The sequence below is a fragment of the Elephas maximus genome, chromosome 14, assembly GCF_024166365.1.
Source record: "Elephas maximus indicus isolate mEleMax1 chromosome 14, mEleMax1 primary haplotype, whole genome shotgun sequence".
NCBI lineage: Eukaryota > Metazoa > Chordata > Mammalia > Proboscidea > Elephantidae > Elephas > Elephas maximus.
Window position 1 is genome coordinate 29,029,925 of NC_064832.1, and position 20,627 is coordinate 29,050,551.

At 39.1% G+C, this 20,627-nt stretch overlaps 2 protein-coding genes across 4 annotated transcripts in view; one reads left to right on the forward strand and one right to left on the reverse strand.

The window, feature by feature from the left end:
- Positions 1 to 9,935, forward strand: part of RCBTB1 (RCC1 and BTB domain containing protein 1) — an 86,595-nt gene extending 76,660 nt beyond the window's left edge. Inside the window, exon 15 of one of the 2 annotated variants that reach the window (XM_049853019.1) lies at positions 3 to 121. In XM_049853019.1, coding sequence (XP_049708976.1) covers positions 3 to 25 — 23 coding nt within the window. In that variant the 3' untranslated portion in view covers positions 26 to 121. Of the gene's footprint in view, positions 1 to 2 lie in introns of both variants that reach the window. The other variant, XM_049853018.1, reaches the window with a different exon arrangement.
- Positions 9,936 to 10,023: 88 nt separating this feature from the next.
- Positions 10,024 to 20,627, reverse strand: part of SETDB2 (SET domain bifurcated histone lysine methyltransferase 2) — a 103,118-nt gene continuing 92,514 nt past the window's right edge. For both annotated transcript variants that reach the window (XM_049853012.1, XM_049853011.1), the window contains 3 exons: positions 20,333 to 20,464; positions 12,484 to 12,555; positions 10,024 to 10,224 (listed from right to left, as the gene is read on the reverse strand). In XM_049853012.1, the coding sequence (XP_049708969.1) occupies positions 10,070 to 10,224; positions 12,484 to 12,555; positions 20,333 to 20,464 (359 nt within the window). In that variant the 3' untranslated portion in view covers positions 10,024 to 10,069. The remainder of the gene's footprint in view (positions 10,225 to 12,483; positions 12,556 to 20,332; positions 20,465 to 20,627) is intronic.

Consider the following 20,627-nt stretch of genomic DNA (forward strand, 5'->3'; position numbering starts at 1 on the left):
AGGATTTAGAAGAATTCTGCTTTAAGTTTTGTGTCAATCATTTGACAGAAGTTACACAGACTGCAGCGTTTTGGCAAATGGACGGCCCTCTTCTCAAGGAGTTCATTGCTAAAGCCAGTAAATGCGGAGCCTTTAAGAACTGAAGCTGAAGGCTGTGTGCGTGCCCTGTGAGGGCTCTGGGCCACTGCTGACGTGTGTCCTGTCTGTGCCCCGTGAGGGATGTAATTCTACAGGTAAAAACCACAGGTCGTTTTCTCACTCAGAGGCACAGCTCTCTGTGCAGGCTCCACCAGAGGATGTACGGCTTTGCCTGAACCCGCTTAAAGCAACCGTTGTTTCCAGATGCGTGTATCTTAAATGTGACCTTTCTTACATTTGGGCTGGAACATTGTAAAAAGGTGAGAGTTTTGCTGTAGCTTTTTTTGGATAAAGAAACGTCTGCACCTTGGAGACCTTAGGAAGGTGGCGGCAAGTCTCCCGGGTCACATATCAGGATACAGGAGTTGTGACGGCTCACAGGCTGTAAGATAGACATAGCAGACCCACCGTGAAGTGAGACTCCCGCCTTGACCTCAGGGCTTGTGGAAGTGCTGCAGCGGTCACTGTTTAGTTACTGCGGAGGAACAGTTACGACCGTCTGAGGCTCTTGTTGGTGTGTGTGCACTGTGAGGACTTTTTAACTTCATGGAATATCAAAGTAATAATTTAGTTTCACATGGGTTAAATCTGTTGAAATGATAATTATATAAAGATGAATTTCTAGTGCTGCCAAGATGTCTCTTCAGATTTAAGCACACGTAAGGAAGTTTTTTTCTTCCTTTCAAGGAGTAGTAATTTAGAACTATCCGTGAAAAGATGGCCATGAAAGAAACTTTGTTTGGATAAAGAAGATGGCTTCTAAGTTAGAATCTCCACCACTTATCCAATGGTGTTGTCGCTTATCAAGGTAAAATTTGAGGACATACATTTAAATTGCTCCCCTTACCTTTTCCTCTATAAATGTTGACTCATAAGAAGAAAATAATGACATATTCAGCATATTCTTTCCTCATAAATTACACCCGCTAAATCATCAAGATCTCACACATAAGACTTGAACAAAGTGGTTCTTAAAACCAGCTTTCTTACAGGTCTTAATGGAACTTGCATTATTTATCTTGTCTCTGCCAAATACCATCCCAAATTTAGTTTTCTAAAACCTCACCAGCTTCCACTTTTGATTTAGGAATAATATTTAGCATAATTAAATCCAGAAAAGGGGTCAAAATTATGGTTTTCTTGAAAAGATCCTACTTCAGAGAAAGTTGCTATGTCGTTTTTGGTCTGGTTATGAAACATGACTTTGGGTTTAAGAGCGTTACACTTTGTGTTTTCTCATGTGTCCCCTAGGGCAGCTGGATTTAAGAACAAAGCTTTGTTTTATTCTCTGGTCCATGAACTCTTCCATTTGTGTGAGCTTCCTTAGAAGGTCCCCTGTCTAAATTTGGATCCTGAGTATATTTTCAGACTCAAATTAACAAGGTGAAGAGGTGCTATAGGTACTATTTTTAGCAATGTTTATAAATGGGTGTATGTTTGGGGAGGCAGTGAGACCCCAGATAGGAATTTGTTAACAGGCAAAATAAATACAAACCTAGACACCCCAGCCCCCTCTTCTTGGCAATGCTGCAAATGATTGAAGTCCACTTAATTATTTGGTTAGAATTTGTTCTGCAACATGATAGAATTTTTATTAGGTTGATAAATGCACACATTTATTAGCTATGATGGATAGTGTCTGTAACAATCACTGTTCTGTAGGCTTATGATCTAAACAAAATGAGAACTTCAGTATGTTTACTATTGTTCTTACTTGAAAAAAAATTTATTAAAAAACACAAAGTAGTATATCCATTTGCTTAGATAGTTCATTCATTCAACAAATAGTTACCGAGTTCCTGACACAGGTTAAGAACCACTTCTCGATTTCTGAGGAATTTGTGTGAGTCTGGATGGCAGTGAAGAGCACAGTAAGAGGTTTTTAAAAAAGTCCTTGGATTTTTTTTTTTTTTTTTGCTTGGTGGTGGTGTTAATCATAACAGGTAATGAAAACTATTCTCTCAAATTGATTGTTTTCGTCTTATGTCATAATGGAAGCCAAAGTATTCACATTTCTTAAAATAGCCCTAAATATACTTTCAAACTTCTTACTGGAACAATGTTTGATACTTTAGTATAAAGACTAAATGATGTATTAATAAAGTGATCTGTTGAAGCAGGCATGTAGAGTTCTTTTTTCCCTGTGCAAAAGCCAAGTAGTATGATTGTAGGTATCAAGCTAAAAACAGGCACCACCATAAACGTGTCAGCTGCTTGATTCCCAGCTACACACACATACACGCACACACACGCAGAAGTCTTTTGATTTAATTCCTGCTGAAAGACAGTATAGTGGAACTGTCACAACTGAAAAAAATATCTTGATCCCTTGGGGTACATATAAATGAAGGGAAAGAGTCCCCATCCTCAAGGAACTTAAATTATCAGCACAGAGGAGAGATAGACTTAGGCACTAATGACACAATAACATATTTATAAATAGCTTTTCTTAGTATTCAATTAGAGAAAATCTAACAGGGTTAATCTTGGAAATTATTCTGAAGATAATTCTTGTGCTCTGTAGAGGAAAACATAAAATGCCCTTCTGTGTCATCTCCAAAACAAGAGGTTAGTTGTACAAGCAAAGGCTTCAAGGCAGGGGATAAAGAATCTTTCAGAACTTGCTGTAAGCAAGTTAGCTTGGTTGGAATGGAGAGAGTAAGCCAGGGGCTGTGAGGAGGAGACATCGGCAAGAGTGTGTGTTTGTATGTGAGAGGAAAAAGAAAACCATTGCTGTCAAGTCAATTCCAACTCATAGGGACCGTATAGAACAGAGTAGAATTGCCCCATAGGGCTTCTAAGGAGCACCTGGTAGATTTGAACTGCCAACCTTTTGGTTAGCAGCCATAGCTCTTAACCACTATGCCCACCAGAGTTTCCATGTGTGAGAGAGTGATTGGTAACTTTTAGATCCCACAGTGTCAGGTATTTTCCCCTGTAATTCTCATGAATTTTCTTTAGTGCCCTCATTTTGTCCCATAAGGTAGGCAGAATTAGGTTCACATAGATTAAATAATTTGATAAAGTTTTTCAGAAGTAAGTGACTGAGCTGAAATTCAAGCCCAGGTCTATTTTAACAGTTTGCCCAGTATTTGCCTACTGCGTGATTCCCTGTCGTAGTCAGGGTTCTCTGTTGATGTTAGGTGCTGTTGAGTTGGTTTCAGCTCATAGTGACCCTACCTGTGAACAACAGAATGAAACACTGCCTGATCCTGCGCCATCCTCACAGCTGTTGCTGTTTGAGCCCATTGATGCAGCCACTGTGTCAGTCCATCTCGTTGAGGGTCTTCGTCTTTTTTGCCGACCCTCTACTTTACCAAGCACCATGTCCTTCTCCACAGACTGGTCTTTCCTGATACCACGTACAAAGTACGTGAGAAGAGGTCTTGCAATTTTTGCTTCTAAGGAGCATTCTGGCTATACTTTTTCCAAGACAGATTTGTTTGTTCTTCTGGCAGTCCACGGTATATTCAATATTCTTCATCATCACCATAATTCAAAGCTGTCAATTCTTCTTCAGTCTTCCTCATTCATAGTTCAGCTTTCACATGCATATGAGGCATTTGAAAACACCGTGGCTTGGGTCAAGCCTACCTTAGTCCTTAAAGTGACATCTTTGCTTTTTAACACTGTAAAGAGGACTTTGGCTGCAGATCTGCCCAATGCATTAATGTTTGATTTCCTGACTTGTCTGCTTCCATGGGTGTTGATTATGGATCTAAATAAAATGAAATCCTTGACAGCTTCAGTCTTTTCTTCGTTTATCATGTTGTTTATTGGTTCAGTTGTGAAGATTTTTGTCTTCTTTATGTTAAGGTGTAATCCCTACTGAAGTAATCCTTACTTCATCAGTAAGTGCTTCAAGTCCCCTTCACTTTGAGCAAGAGAGATTGTGTTATCTGCATATCGCAGGTTGTTAACGAGTCTTCCTCCAATCCTGATGCCATGTTCTTCATATAGTCAACCTCGAATTATTTGCTCAGCGTACAGATTGAATAAATATGGTGAAGGAATACACCTTGACGCACAGCTTTCTGATGGTGGATAAGATGTTTGGCAAATCCATATGCAGAGAAAGCGTCTGTCCCAGTTAAGAACAAAACACTGCCCTTTCTATGATGGAAGTGGTACAACATAATCAACCTGCCACCAGGTTGCTGGCTGATCGCCTTCAGGAATGGTGCCATATCAGGGACTCAGTGTTGGTCTCTGCTAGTGACAGATTGGGCTCAGCAGTGGCTGTAGACAGATTGGCCTGGGTGAGTGGAAGTCCATGTTACTGAGCCCATGCATAACCTCCATCCCTGCCACTGTGGCCACTTAGCTAATGAGCTCATTGGGTAAGGACAGGAGTGGCTGGAGAAAGAGGTTGACTAGTATCCACAGAACACGTCATGTAATCCACTTGATTGTTAAAATCCTTCTCTGCTGGACAGAGTAGCAGGGGCAGGGGTCTGGGGACCATGGTTTCAGGGGACATCTAGGTCAATTGGCATAACAAAGTTTATTAAAATGTTCTGCATCCCACTTTGGTGAGTGGCGTCTGGGGTCTTAAAAGTTAGCAAGTGGCCCTCTAAGATGCATCAATTGGTCCCAACGCACCTAGAGCGGAGGAGAATGAAAGACATAAGGAAAATATGAGCCCAAGAGACAGAAAGGGCCACATAAACCAGAGTCTCAATCAACATCAGACTGGAAGAACTAGATGGTGCCCGGCTACAGCCAATGACTGCCCTGACAGGGAACACAACAGAGAGTCCCTGATGAAACGAGAAAAGTGGGGTGCAGAACTCAAATTCTAGTAAAAAGACCAGACTTGATGGTCTGACTGAGACTGGAGGGACCCCAGAAGACATGGCTCCTGGACTCTCTGTTAGCCCAGAACTAAAACCATTCCCGAAGCCAACTCTTAGACAAAGATTAGACTGGATGGAGTAGAACTGCCCCATAGAGTTTCCAAAAAGCACCTGGTGGATTCGAACTGGACTAAAAGACATAAAATGATACTGGTGAAGAGTGTGCTTCTTGGCTCAAGTAGATACATGAGACTAAATGGGCAGCTCCTGTCCGGAAGCGGGATGAGAAGGCAGAAGGGGACAGGAACTGGTTGAATGGACACAGGAAATACATGGTGGAGAGGAGGAGTGTGCTGTCACATTGTAGGAGAGCAATTATGTAACAATGTGTGTATCAGTTTTTGTATGAGAAACTGACTCAAACTGTCAACTTAAAGCACACACATACACACATACATAAATCTTCCTCTGCTGAGGTCAGCCTTTGGTGATCATTCACGTGCCCCATTCAGAGAGGTCTATCCGCATACCTCTTCCCCATATCTCCTGTCACCAGTATTCCAATCATGTTCCTTCCAAGTCCCTGACTATCCAGCCAAACCATTGGCCACAGCCCATGAATCAGTATACAGTCGCACGTCTAGCCATCTTTCAAGCAAAATGAACAACCAGGTGCACTACTTGAAGTTCTGCCCACTGAGAGATTTCCCTTCATCACTGCCCTTCAGGGAGGTCCCAAAAAGGGGCTGCAGTGCTTCCACTATCCACTTTTGAGTCGTGCCTTTATATCACCAACTATCTGTAAACCAGGCACAATTTTTCTCTCCCTCAGTTTACTGATCTTAAGGAATTCCCCACGATGCCAGAGGTGCAGACTGGGAGAAGGAAGGTAATGTGACAGGAGTGTGCACCGTGGGCATTTGGGTCATCTTCTCGTGCAACTTGTGCCTTCAGGTCCTGCTTGAGCCGGATCTCATATATATACCACTTCCATATAAAGACGGACTGCTGTTGTACATGTCTGATTTTATGACTCTGTGGGTTAAACACCCAGTTCATGATGGGAAGCTCAGGCCACGTGGTAACTTGGTGTCCTATGGTTAAGTGTTCAGTCTCTACTAGGGCCCAGTGACAAGCCAAAAGCCGATTCTGAAAAGGAAAGTATTTATCTGCAGAGGATGGCAGGACTTTGCTTCAGATCCAAAGGATCTCTGCTGTGATTCACCCATAGGGGCCTGCCGAAGACTCCAAATAGCCTATCTATCTGTTAGTGACACTTCAGGCACCATTGGATCAGCCGGATAATATAGCCCAAGTGGTAGAGCAGCTTGCACGGCAACCTGGACTTGTTGCAGAACCTTCTCTCTTGGTCTGTGCCCCACTCAAAACTAGCAGGTTTTGAGTCACTTGATAAGTAGGCCAGAGTAGCAAACCCATATGACGGATATGTTGCCTCCAAAATTCAAAATTCCTTTTTAGTTGTGGGAGGGGTTTTCAGCAATATCAGGTCTTTTACTACAAGAAATAAGACTTTCTTTCACGGCACAAATAGCAAGTTTGAGGTCTTTTATGCAGTGCTGGAGCTGTGACTCTGAATCCAAGCCCATCCCTTTCTCCACTTTGTCTAGCGAAAGCAGGACCAATCAACCAGCTTCATTATACTTCTCAGTCTGACAAAAATGTTGAAAGGTATCAGATACACAATCACCTAGAGCCTTGTCTCACAAATATTTGACCCAATGGTGGTGATATTTGCGTATTTCTGTTGCCACCTCATGTCATGGATTAGCAGTGCCCTCTTTACTGCTGGAAAGAGAGTCACAAGTGCCTTTAAGTCTAGCCAGACGTGAGAACCAAGTCAGAAAGTTCATTCTTCGTTTTTTTTTTTCCTCCAGAACCAATCTCAGCACCATATGTCTTAGTCTGGGTTCTCTAGAGGAGCAAAACCAAAACCAGTGAAGCATATATAGATATATATAGAGAGAAATTTACTTCAGTGAAATGGCTCATGCAATTGTGGGGGCTTGCAAGTCCCAAGTCCATTAGTCAGATGACAGGCCGAAGACCTCTGGTGGCTCATGTAGTTGCAGTGGCTAATGAACCCAAAATAAGCAAGTCAAGCGACAGGCCTCTGCTGACTCACAGTGTTGCGGGGGTTGGCGAATACAAAAATTTGCAGGTTAGACGATGAGAGGATTGTAGGCAAGAGAGAGAAAGAGAGAGAACTTTGCCAGAACATCCATTTATATACTGGATGCAGGGCACACGCCCAAAGAAATTCCTCTTCCAACTGATTGGCTGCTCACTTCAGATCACAAATGGAAGGTGATTACGTCTGCCACATTACTGAGAATCATAGCCTAGCCAAGTTGACATAACATTAACTATCACATTCTCAAAAGTATGTTGCTGCATTGTGCCAAGTTATGGGGAATAGTAGATTAAGTTTGGAAGTGTAGTGGGAGACAAGATTTTTTTAATAAGAATCATGATATCAAAATTATTCCTTAGATAAGCAGTGTTGTATGATGCGTTGCTGGGGGAGGAAGCTGAAGTTAACAGCACCCATGTAGGCCAGTGGAAACCTTTATTCAGTGGGTATAAATAAAGTGGAAAGGAATGTAGGCTTCTATAATTTGAGTGTTCCAGGTGATTCTGATACGCTGCCAAATTTGAAAACCACTGATCTTGATTTTGTCTCTCCAGTAATAATGACTTGGGCTATGATTCCCATTATAACAGGGACAGACATGTTCTTTTTTTCTACTTCATGTTTCTTCAGATTACTTTTTGAATACTGTGCTGTAGACTCAGATCAAATCCATTTTGAAATGTAGCCTTATTGTAAGTCAGAGTACTAGGATAAAAAATTAGAACTGTGACTGTGAAATTCTTAGGGGTCAGACATGGAGGTGTGGGCATATTTGATTTTTATACTGTTAGGTTGAAAAAAAAAACAATTTTTTTTTCATTCTGGCGTATTTCCAGTGATATTCTTATTCAAGAGTCCAGTTTTAAGTTTAGATGTTTGTTTTGAAGATGATGGATGCCCATGTGATAATTGTGGCTGAAAAGAAACATAAAAGGCAGACTTCATGTGACATGAAGACAGGTGAATCTGGTACAAGCAGGACATTCAAACTTATGCCTAAGAGGCATTATAGAGTGGAACTTGTCTAAAAAGTTAAGAATAGTTTACACATTCATTTAACACTTATTGAGCATTCTAGGTGTTGTGGATGTGGCAGTGAGCAAGACACAATTGTGGGCAAAACAGTTATAACAGTGAGCAAAACAGAAATCAGGAGTTTATACCCTCAGAAAAGTGATATATATAAATTTGTTTTATTGTACTTTAGAAGACGGTTTACAGAACTAGTTTCGCACTAAACTATTAGTACACATATTGTTTTATGACACTGGTTAACTCCACGACATGTCAACACTCTCCCTTCTCTACCTGGGGTTCCCTTTTACCAGCTTTCCTGTTCCTTCCTGTCTTCTAGTCCTTGCCCCTGGGCTGGTGTGCCCCTTTAGTCTTGTTTTATGGGCCTGTCCAATCTTGGCTGAAGGGTGAGCCTTAAGAGTGACTTCATTACTGAGCTAAAAGGGTGTCTGGAGGCCATACTCAGGGTTTTCTCCAGTCTCTGTCAGACCAGTAAGTCTGGTCTTTTTTTTGTTAGAATTTTGTTCTACATTTTCCTCCAGCTCTGCCTGGGACCCTCTACTGTGATCCCTGTCAGAGTAGTTGGTGGTGGTAGCTGGGCACCATCTCATTGTACTGGACTCAGTCTGGTGGAGGCTGTGGTAGATGTGGTCCATTAGTCCTTTGGACTAATCTCTCCCTCGTGTCTTTGATCTTAATTCTCCATTGCTCCCAAAGGGATGAGACCAGTGTTGTATCTTAGATGGCCACTCACAGGCTAAGACTCCAGACGTGACTTACCAAAGTAGAATGTAGAACATTTTCTTTATAAACTGTTACGCCAGTTGAGCTAGATGTTCCCCGAGACCATGGTCCCCACAGCCCTCGGCACAATTCAGTCCCTTAGGGAGTTTGGATGTGTCTATGGAGCTTCTATGACCTTGCCTTGGACAAATTTTGCTGGCTTCCCAAGTATTGTATACTGTCTTACCCTTCACCAAAGTTACCACTTATCTATTTTGTGTTTTTCCGTCCCCACCCCTTCCCTCTCTCGTAGCCATCAAAGATTGTTTCTTTTTGTGTGTAAACCTTTTCATGAGTTTTTACAATAGTGGTCTCATAATATTTGTCTTTTTGTGATTCACTCAGGATAACTCTCCAGATTCATCCATGTTATGAGATGCTTCACAGATTCATCGTTGTTCTTTATCATTGCATAATACTCCATTGTGTGTATGAACGACAGTTTGTTTATCCATTCACCCATTGATGGGCATCTAGGTTGTTTCCATCTTTCTGCTATTGTGAACAATGCTGCAATGAACATGGGTGTGCATATGTTTATTCATATGATGGCTCTTATTTCTCTAGGATATACTCCTAGGAGTGGGATTGGTGGATCATATGGCATTTCTATAGAAAATTTTTATTTTAATGGTGTGATGTAAGATACAATCAATTATTCACACAAAGTGTGGTAAGTGGTAAGAAGGAAACAAATTCTACGGTGGAGTAGTCAGAGGAAGTGTTCTAATGAGATCTGAAGAAGGAGGAGTTGACAAGAAAGGTGAAAGGGCAGTTTAGCCTTCACAACAGAATGTTCAAAGGCCCTGTGGGGACAGGAGCCCCTGGTGTGTCAGATCAAGGAGACAGACGGTGATGCACCAGCTAGGAGCCATGGAAGGATATGAAGTAGAGGGTAGGGCAGATGGGGCATGATCCAACTGACTCAAGCAGAGTCTGAGAAACATTTTATTGGAGAAGAAAAGTAGGGAAGGAAGAGAGATGACCGTTGAGAGGATGGCAGTAAACACCAGTCAGATATGAAATGTCAATCAGCAAGAACAGGCAGAGCTGGTATGGATCTCAGTTCGTGGACCAGAGAGGAGGAGGACCAGGAGTCCTATGGTTTGTGTTCCTCATAGGCTGGCCCTCTGGTTTGAGCCTGCTTGCCATTCTGCCTGGCTCCTAGTTTAGGAAATGGTAATCCTTAAGCAGACAGGGAAGACACTGAAGTATGTCCAGACCTCAGGCCCTTGTTCTCCTGAAGAAGGTACAAGTTTTGTTTTAAGTCCTGAAGTAGCTCAATCTCTTCCTTCAGCTGCTGCTGCCTTTCTTCAGATTGATGGATTTTATTCTCTATTGCTATGACAAGAATAAAGTGATTTCAGATTATTCAGTGGTTTTATTAGAAATAATATACCATTCCTAGCCCCTTGCACTCTCAAGTACATAGCACACAGTATCATGCCCCAAATGGTGCTACAGAGGTATGGAGAAGATGTCAGGATCTAGGGCCTTGTGAGCAGGAGCCAATTCTTAGTTGTGTTTGCCTCCACATTATTCTAACTCAGGATAGAACTTTAGCATCTATGACACACAAGGCTGGTCAGTAAATCTGTAAGATTTTTACACATTTATAGCAGAAATAGTCTCTTCTGTGTATCTTTGAGAGCTTAAAAAAGGGATGACAACTGGAGAGAGAATTTGGCTAGAATCTCAAGGATAACCCTTCATAAAAATACATCCAATTTTTAATGATACATAGAAGCCTTTGGTTCTGTTTAGAAACTGTTGCTGGTTGCTGTCAAATGGATTCTGACTCATGGCAACCCCACAGGAAGGCTTTTATTGTGGAAGCTTAAGAAGAGATAGCCTAGTTTGGCTTTATAAGGTTCTATTTATAAATAATAGTACTCAGTGGCAATGTAATTTTAAAAAACTTCAAAATTCTTTATTCAGAATACCTACATGCCTGCTTTAGTTAACTCAAAACATAAGTTAAATTAAGCAAGAATCTTTATCAATTAGGGTGTCAAAAGTTAAGCAATTTAAATTGGTTCCCAGACAATTCCAAGAAGTGTCTTCTCTTGGTGGCGTCTCTCCCATGTCATATTGTGCTGTCTACCCCCAACTAACCCACTGAGTAGGGACATCCTGGAGCCATTTAGACAAACACAAAGTCTCCCCACAATCAAGCTTTGCAGAAATAGAATTTAAAGGCTGCCTTTTAATAAACTATCCACCTTCCTGTTAGCAGTATGTGAACACTCTCAGGAGACTGTTAAAAGATATACTGTTTTTGTAGATTATTAAAAGCATTTTTCTGTGATTACAAATAACAAAATTCAAATACAGATATGTAATATAAAAAACAAAAATGAGAAAGATGTGTATGATGAAACAGGGATATGAATTAATGTTTTCTCATAGGGAAAGCCCATTGTCCTAATACCATTTGTTGGCTAGAGAGAGACATCTACGGGAAACGGTAAGAGTCAGGCTACTATGTTGTGCAACTTCGGGGGAGGAGAGATTCTCACCCAAGTCTATGTGCCTGGCTGGCTCCCACCCACTGGGGTATGCAGAGCACAGCAAGCCCAGTGGTGTCAGCAGCCTCGATAGAGAACTCAGAACAGACTCTTGAGTGAGTGCGGATTTTCCATGTCTTGAAGGGATCTTAAATGCTGATGAAAGGAGAACCTACTCAATAAATGGCTGATATTTTATGAAGGGTTGTCTCTACCTCCTCCCCCCACACTCCAGTTTTTATTCTTTTTTAAAAATTCTTATCTATTCTTATTCATATTTTTCTGATAAACCTTATGAACCAGCCACAACCTTGTCCAACCTCCACACACCCCCCAGGTATAATATTAGATTAAATTTTAAGATTAATGTTGAGAGAACTGTAGTTTTTACAATATTATACCATGTGAGAGGGAGGTGGGATGATTTATAAGAACCTCACCACCTTAGAGCAGGGTGGCTGTGGGAGGCCTCAGCAGTTCCTGCCCGTTCAAACATATGAGGCCAAAAGAGTCTCCAGTTTTGGAGTCAAGCTTTTATTGTTTCTACTTTTTCAATGAGCTTTGTTTCTGATCACAGAAGTATTGTGCGCAAGCAGAAAATTTGGAAAATACAATACAGTACTAGGAAGACAAATCACTGTAACCCACCCACCTACTATGTTTATACTTGGTGCAGTTTTTTTGTGTGCATGTGTGCCTGTAAAACCAAAAGCAAAACAGGTGTCAGTGAGTCGATTCTGACTCACGGTGTTCCCGTGTGTGCAGAAGAGAACTGCTCCACTGTTTTTTCAATGAAGCCTTTTGGAAGCAGGTCACCAGGCCTTTTCTGGGTGGGTTCGAACTGTCAGTCTTTCAGTTAGTAGGCGAGTGCTTGTGTGCCTATACATACTTACATATATTTTCTTCTCTGTGTATGTACTCACATACCAGATTGGGGTCCTGCTGTTTTTTTATAATGGGCTTTTTTCATTTATTAACACAACAAACAGTCTTCTAAAATAAGATTTTTATCAGCTGTATAGTATGCTTTTTTAAAATATGATAAATATTTCTGAACTGTGCTGCTAGGTTATTTTGTAACTCATATACGTACCTGCTTGAAAATTTACAAATGTGTCTTCAAACAATCTACAGTCCAAAAGTGAAGTCCCAATTTCTTCATAGTCTGGAGGGAAAAAACATTTTCAGTATTAATTTTAAATTATTTGTTATTGTTGTTAGGTGCTATTGGTTGGTTCCAACTCATAGTGACACTATGTACCACAGAATGAAACACTGCCCAGTCCTGCACCATCCTCATCATCATTGCTATGTTTGAGCATATTGTTGTAGCCACTGTGTCAGTCCATCTCATTGAGGGTCTCCCTCTTTTTTGCTGACCCTCTATCTACTTTAACCCAAAATAAGGAAAAGTAATCAGTGCAGTCATCTATTGTGAAACTTCAGTGTTACACTGAAGCAGCTTCAGCATCACCTGGGAACTTGTTAGAAATGTAAATTTCTGCCCCTCCTTCCCAGACACAACTGAATCAGAACCTCCATAGGTGAGACCCAGGTATCTGTGCCAACAAATGCCCCAGGTGGTTCTGAGGCTCAAGATTGAGAAATGCTGTTCTATAGAAAAGATGAATGAATAAAACAATGTAATGAATGAGCTTTTGGAAATGTTTATTCTTTCTTTCACTTTTCAGTTTTGTCCCATTAAGAAAATACCTGAATTGTCTCAGAGACAGCAGATAATATCAAAACATATTAAAAAAGCAGGACAAGATGGCTCTAAAAAGTGACCAAAATAAAGAATCAGATGACCTTCTGATAGAAAAAATGGCAATGGAGCTACCTGATATGACATTCAAAAGACTAATATTTAGAGCTCTCCAAGAGATTAAGAAAGAGATCAAGAAAAACAGACAAAACCAATGAAAACACAGCCAAAATCAAGGAAAACACAGACAAACCAATAGGACAATTCAGGAAAATAGTACAAGAATGAAAATTCAAAATATAAACAAATAATGAGAAATCACATAAAAACAGTGACTGGAAATCCAAAAGAAACAAAATTTCAGAAATGGACAACTCAATACAAAGTTTTAGGACCAAATTTGAAACAATGGCAGACAGAATCAGTGAGATTAAGACAAATCCATGGGACGCCACTTTGAGAAAAAAAATCAGAGAAAAGAATAAAGAAAATTGAAAAATTATGCGGGACACAATCGAGAAAAATTTGCACATGATCACAGTTCCAGAACAGGGGAGAAAATGGAAAAAACAGGATTTTTGAAAATTTTCTGGCAGTAAATTTTGCTAATATCATGAAAGATGAAATGCTGACCATCCAAGAAGCTCAACGAATGCCATACAGAATAGACCTCAAAAGAAAATCACCAAAACATATAATCACACTTGATAAAACCAAAGACAAAGAAAGAATCCTGAGAGCAGCTCAGGAAAAAAGAAAACTCACATATGAAGGGGAAACCATAAGACTAAACTCTGATTACTCAGCAGAAACTATGCAAGCAAGAAGGCAATGGAATGACATGTATAAAACCTTGAAAGAAAAAAACTGCCTACCAAGAATAATACATCCTGCAAAACTCTCTCAAACACTATGATGAATTTAGGACATTTCCAGATAAACAGAAATTAAGGGAATATGTAAAAACCAAACCAAACTTACAAGAAATATTAAAGGGAATCCTCTGGTTAGAGAATGAACAACATCAAACAAGTGGTGTCTAGGACACAGGACTGTATCAGGCACATACCAACCTAGATAAAGACCTCTCAATAATAAAACAAAGCTAAAAGACTTAAAACAGGGAAATACAGACATCAATCTGTAAATGACGACAATATGAAAACAATAAAAGGGGGACTAAATATTGTAGGTATAGAACTTTCAAGTGGAGAAGAAGTCAAGGTGATATCAAGTAATAACTGGTTTAAACTTAGGAAGATAAATGTAAATTTCAACATAACCACAAAGATAGTTAACAAACCTACTCATCAAAATAAAAACATTAAGACTCAATAAACACAAAATACATAATAATGAAAGAAATGAAAAGAAAATCCACAAACAAAAGGAACTCAGCACAGGAAAGTAAGACAAAGAAAACCTCAGCACTACCAAAAAAAAAAAAAGCACAACAAAATGACAGCAAAAAACTCACAGCTATTGATAATCACACTGAATGTAAATGGCTTAAATGCACCCGTAAAGAGACAGAGTGTGACAGAATGGATACAAAAAAAAAAAAACAAACCACATGACCCATCAATATGGTGTGTACAAGTGACACATCCTAGACACAAAAGACATAAATATTAAAAATCAAAGGACAGAAAGAAATACATCAAGTAAACAACAACCAAAAAAGAGCAGAAGTGGCAATAAAAGAAAAGAAAGGATGTTATCTAATCATGAAAGGGACAATCCCCCAAGAAGACATAAGCTTAATAAATATATACCCAACAACAGGGCTCAAAAATATATAAAAGAAACTCTAACAGCACTGAAAAGAGAAACTGACAGTTCCACAATAATAGTAGGAGACTACAACATACACTCTTGGTAAAGGACAGAACAGCTAGAAAAAAACTCTAGAAAGATACAGAAGATATAAGGGCCACAATCAATCAACCTGTGACCTAATAGACATATATAGGACACTCCAACCCACAGCCTCAAAGTATACATTCTTTTCCAACACACATGGAACATTCACCAGAATAGCAAAATTTTACCACAAATCAACCCTCAATGAAATCTAAAACATTGAAATAATAAAACATTTTCTGATTACAATGTCATAAAAGTAGAAATTAATAAACAGCAAGGAAAAAAAATTAAAAAACTTGGAAACTGAATAACACCTTGCTTAAAAACAACAGGGTAATAGAAGAAATCAAACATGGAATAAAAAAATTCCTAGAATTAAATGAGAATGAAAACACATCAAACCAAAACCTTTGGAACAAAGCAAAGGAAGTATTCAGAGGTCAATTTATAACAATAAACACAACAAAAAAGAAGAAAAGACCAAAATAAAAATGTTAGTCCTATGTCTTAGTTACCTAGTGCTGCTATAACAGAAATAGCACAGTGGATGGCTTTAACAAACAGGAATTTATTTCCTCACAGTAAGGTAGGCTAGAAGTCCAAATTCAGGCCATCGGCCCAAGGGGAAGGCTTTATCTCTCTGTTGGCTCTAGAAGAAGATCCTTCTCATCAATCTTCCCCTGGACTAGGAGCTTCTCTGTGCAGGAATCCCGGGTCCAAAGGACGTGCTCTGCTCCCAGCACTGCTTTCTTGGTGGTATGAGGCCCCCCCTGTCTCTCTGCTTGCTTCTGTCTTTTATATCCCAAAAGAAATTGGCTGAAGACACAATCCAATCTTATAGATTGAGTGCTTCTTCATTAACATAACTGCCACCTATTCCCTCCCCCACTGACATCATAGAGGCAGGATTTACAACACACAGGAAAATTACATCAGATGACAAAATGGTGGACAGTCACACAATGCTGGGAATCATGGCCTAGCCAAATTGATACACATATTTTTGGGGGACACAACTCAATCCCTGACACCCTACAACTCGAACAAATAGAGAACAGCAAAAGAAGCCCACAGCCATCAGAGGAAAAGAAATAATAAAGATCAGAGCAGAAATAAATGAAATAGAGAATACGAAAACAACAGAAAGAATCAACAAGGCCAAAAGTTAGTTCTTTGAAAAGATTAACAAAACTGACACACCGGCCAAACCGACAGAAGAAAAACAGGAGAAGAAGCAAATAACTCAAATAAAAAATGAGATGGGGCACATTACAACAGATTAACGGAAATAAAAAGGATCTTAACAGAGTACTATGAAAAACTATAGTCCAACAAATTTGAAAACCTAAAGGAAATGGACAAATTTCTGGAAACATACTACCTACCTAAATTAACACAAACGGAGGCGAAAACTCTGAACAGACCCATAACAAGAGAAGAGACTGAAAAGGTAATAAAAAAAAACTCCCAACCAAAAAAAGCCCTGGCCTGTATGACTTCACTGGAGAATTCTACCAAACATGCAAAGAAGAGCTCACACCAGTACTACTCTATTTCAGAGCTTAGAAAAGCAAGGATACTTCCAAATCCATTTGATGAGGCCAGCATAACCCTAATACCAAGACCAGGCAGACCACAAAAAAAAATTCCAGATCAGTATCTCTTACAAGTACAGATGTAAAAATTCTCAGCAAAATTCTAGCCAACAGAATTCAGTATCATATCAAAAAACTAATACACCATGACCAAGTGGGATTCATACTAGTTATGCAAGCATGTTTCAACATTAGAAAATCAATCAACGTAATCCACCACATAAATAGAACAAAAGAATCATATGATTATCTCAAGCGATGCAGAAAAGGCATTTGATAAAGTCCAATACACTTTCCTGATAAACTCTCAGTAAAATAGGAATAGAGGGAAATTCCTCAACAAAATAAAATGCATGCATACAAAACCCAACAGCCACCATCATTCTCAAAGGAGAGAGGCTGAAAGCATTCCCCCCAAGAACAGGAACAAGACAAGGATGTCCTTTATCATCACTCCTATTTAACATTGTGCTGGAAAGTTCTAGTTAGAGCAATAAGGCAAGAAAAAGAAATAAATGGCATCCAGGTTGGTAAGGAAGAAGTTATCCCTATTGCAGACAATATGATACTATACATAAAGAACCCCAAAAACTCCACAAGAAAACTACTGGAAAAAGTAGATTCGGCAGAGTAGCACGATACAAGATCCACATACAAAAATTAGTTGGATTGCTATGCACCCACAAAGAGAACTACAAAAAGGAAATGAGGAAAACAATACCATTTATAATAGCCACTAAAAAGATAAAATACTTAGGAATAAATCTAACTAGGGACGCAAAAGACCTATTCAAAGAAAACTACAAAACACTACTTCAAGAAACCAAAAGAGAGCTACATAAATGGAAAAACATACCATGCTCATGGATAGGAAGACTCAACATTGTAAAAATGTCAATTCTATCCGAAGCAATCTACAGATACAATGCAATCCCAATCCAAATACCAACAGCATTCTTTAATGAGATGGAAAAACTAATCACCAACTCTATATGGCAAGGAGGGAAGCCCCAGATAAGTAAAGCACTATTTAAGAACAATAACAAAATAAGGGCCGCATGCTACCTGATCTCAGAACCTACCATACAGCTACGATAGTCAAAACATCCTGGCACTGGTACAACTACTGACACATCGCCCAATGGAATAGAATTGAGAACCCATACGTAAATCCATCTACGTAGGTCGGCTGATCTTTGACAAAGGCCCAAAGTTCATTAAATGGGGGAAAAGACAGTCTCTTTAAATAATGGTGCTGGTGAAAATGGATGTCCATCTGTAAAAAAATAAAACAGGACTCATACCTCATACCATACACAAAAACTCATTCAAAATGGATCAAAGTTCTAAATGTAAAACCTAAAACTATAAAGATCAAGGAAGAAAAAATAGGGACAATGCTAGGGGCCCTAATATATGGCATAAATACGATACAAACCATAACTAACAATGCACAAAAACCAGAAAATAAACTAGATAATTGGGATGTCTTAAAAATTAAGACATTGATGCTCATCAAAAGCCTTCATCAAAAGAGTAAAAAGAGAACCTATCAACTTGGAAAAAATTTTTGGCTACTACATATCCAACAGGGGTCTAAACTCTAAAATCTGTAAGATACTGCAACACTATAACAATAAAAAGACAATCCAGTTAAAAAATGGGCAAAGGATATGAACAGACACTTCACCAAAGGAGACATTCGGACAGCTGACACATGAGAAAATGCTTGTGATCATTAGCCACTAGAGAAATGCAAATCAAATCTATAATGAGATACCATCTCACCCCAACATTACTGGCACTAATCAAAAAAAAAAATAGAAAATAACAAATGTTGGAAAGGTGCAGGGAGATTAGAATTCTTATGTTCTCACTGCTGGTGGGAATGTAAAAGGATATCATCCCTATGGAAAATGATATGGCGCTTCCTTGAAAAGCTAGAAATAGAAATACCACAGGATCCATTCCACTCCTAGGAATATATCCTAGAGAAAAAAGAGCCATCACACAAATAGACATATGCACTCCCATGTTCATTGCAGCACTATTCACATTAGCAAATAGATAGAAACAACCTAAGTGCCCATCAACAGATGAATCGATAAACAAATTATGGTACATACACACAATGGAATACTGTGCAATAATAAATAACAATGATGAATCTGTGAAACATCTCACAACATGGATGAATATGGAGGGCATTATGTTGAGTGAAATGTCAATCAAAAAAGGATAAATACTGTATGAGACCACTATTATAAAAACTCATGAAAAGGTTTACACACAGAAAAAAACAATCTTTGGTAGTTACAAGGACGGGGAGAGCTGGGGAGGAGAAATCACTAACTAGATAGTAGATAAGTGGTAACTTTGGTGAAGGGAAAGACAGTATACATTATAGGGGAAGTTAGGACAACGTGCAGTTAGGACAATTTCATAGACACATCCAAACACCCTGAGGGACTGAGTTAGTGGGCTGAGGGCTAAGGACCATAGTCTTGGGGGATATGAAGGTCAATTGGCATAACATAGTTCATAAAGAAAATGTTCTACATCTGACTCTGTTGATTAGTGTCTGGGGTCTTAAAAGCTAGCAAGTGGCCATCTAAGATACATCTACTGCTCCCATCCCATCTGGAGTAAAGGAGGATGAAGAAAACCAAAGACAAATGGGAAATGTTAGTCCAAAGGATCACAATAGAGGGTCCCAGATAGAGTGGCAAAGAAAGGTAGAACAAAATTCAAATTCCCAAACAAAGACCAGACTTACTGGTCTGATAGGGACTGGAGGAACCAGGAGACTATGGGTCCCAGATACCCTTTCAACTCAGAACTGAAATCATTCCTGAAGTTAACCCTTAAGCCGAAGATTATACAGGTCTATGAAACAAACAATAACACTTGTGAGGAACGTGCTTTTTTTAGCTCAAGTGTGTGAATGAGACCAAATGGACAACACATGCCCAAAAGCAAAGACAAGAAGGCAGGAAGGGACAGGAAAACCGGACAAATGGAAATGGGAAAGCTGAAGTGAAGAAGGGTAGAGTGTTGACATATTGCGGGATCACAGACAATATCACAAAACAATTTGTGTATAAATTGTTAAACGAGAAACTAATTTTTTCTGTAAACTTTCACCTAAACCACACACACACACACACAAAGATCCACTTAAAAAAAAAAAAAGATTATAAGAAGGATAAGTAGCTATTTATCTGCACATACAAATGGAATTTAGGTTTCTCAAAGAAGCTTCATGAAACTTTTATGAAAGTTCATATTTAAAGCAAACATCAATCAAAACATAAAACTTACTTTGTCCTTCTGTACTTTATAAACTTTAAGTTAGCATTATTTTAAAAAGACACTTGGTTTATTAAGGAACAGAATTTGAGTCAAATCAAACTGTAACAGCACCATTCTGATTTTAGCAACAGGTGTGCAGAGTGGTGAGGAGGGGGGCAGGTGTGTAATGGAATCTGGTTCTGAACATACCCATTCTCGTACTGTTCAGCGTTAGTTATGTACCTCTAGAACATACACCAAACAAAACTTTCAGGGCACAGGGTATTTTTACTAATTGAATGAATTTTTTAATTACCCATATCCTGTTGATTTACAAATGACAACAGATCTGGCACAATGCTTTAAGAGTGAGAGTAAGAAGGAAAAGAAAAAATTGCATGGAAAGAAAATGTGTACTTTTTGTTTTGTTTTACATCTAGGTCTGTGACAAGTCTTGATACATAGAAATATCACTATCCCAGTACCTGCTTCTGAAGTAGTCTCATTCACAAGTCTTTCCTGAATCAAATGAAGCTTGTCTAATATTTCCTCAAATAAGTCATTAAGAAGTCCTGCTTCTTTACATTTCTTCAGAAAAGCAACTTTCACAATTGTATCTAGGAACAAGAAAAACATTTTAAAAGGAAATGGTCTGTTTGAGGTCAGTTATCAGGAATCACTTTATAGTCACTTTTTAGGGCCTTGTCTAGAGGTAGATAAGCATAATTAGTAAGATAATACAGATTGCATCTTTATCTTTTTTATTTATTGTAATTCATC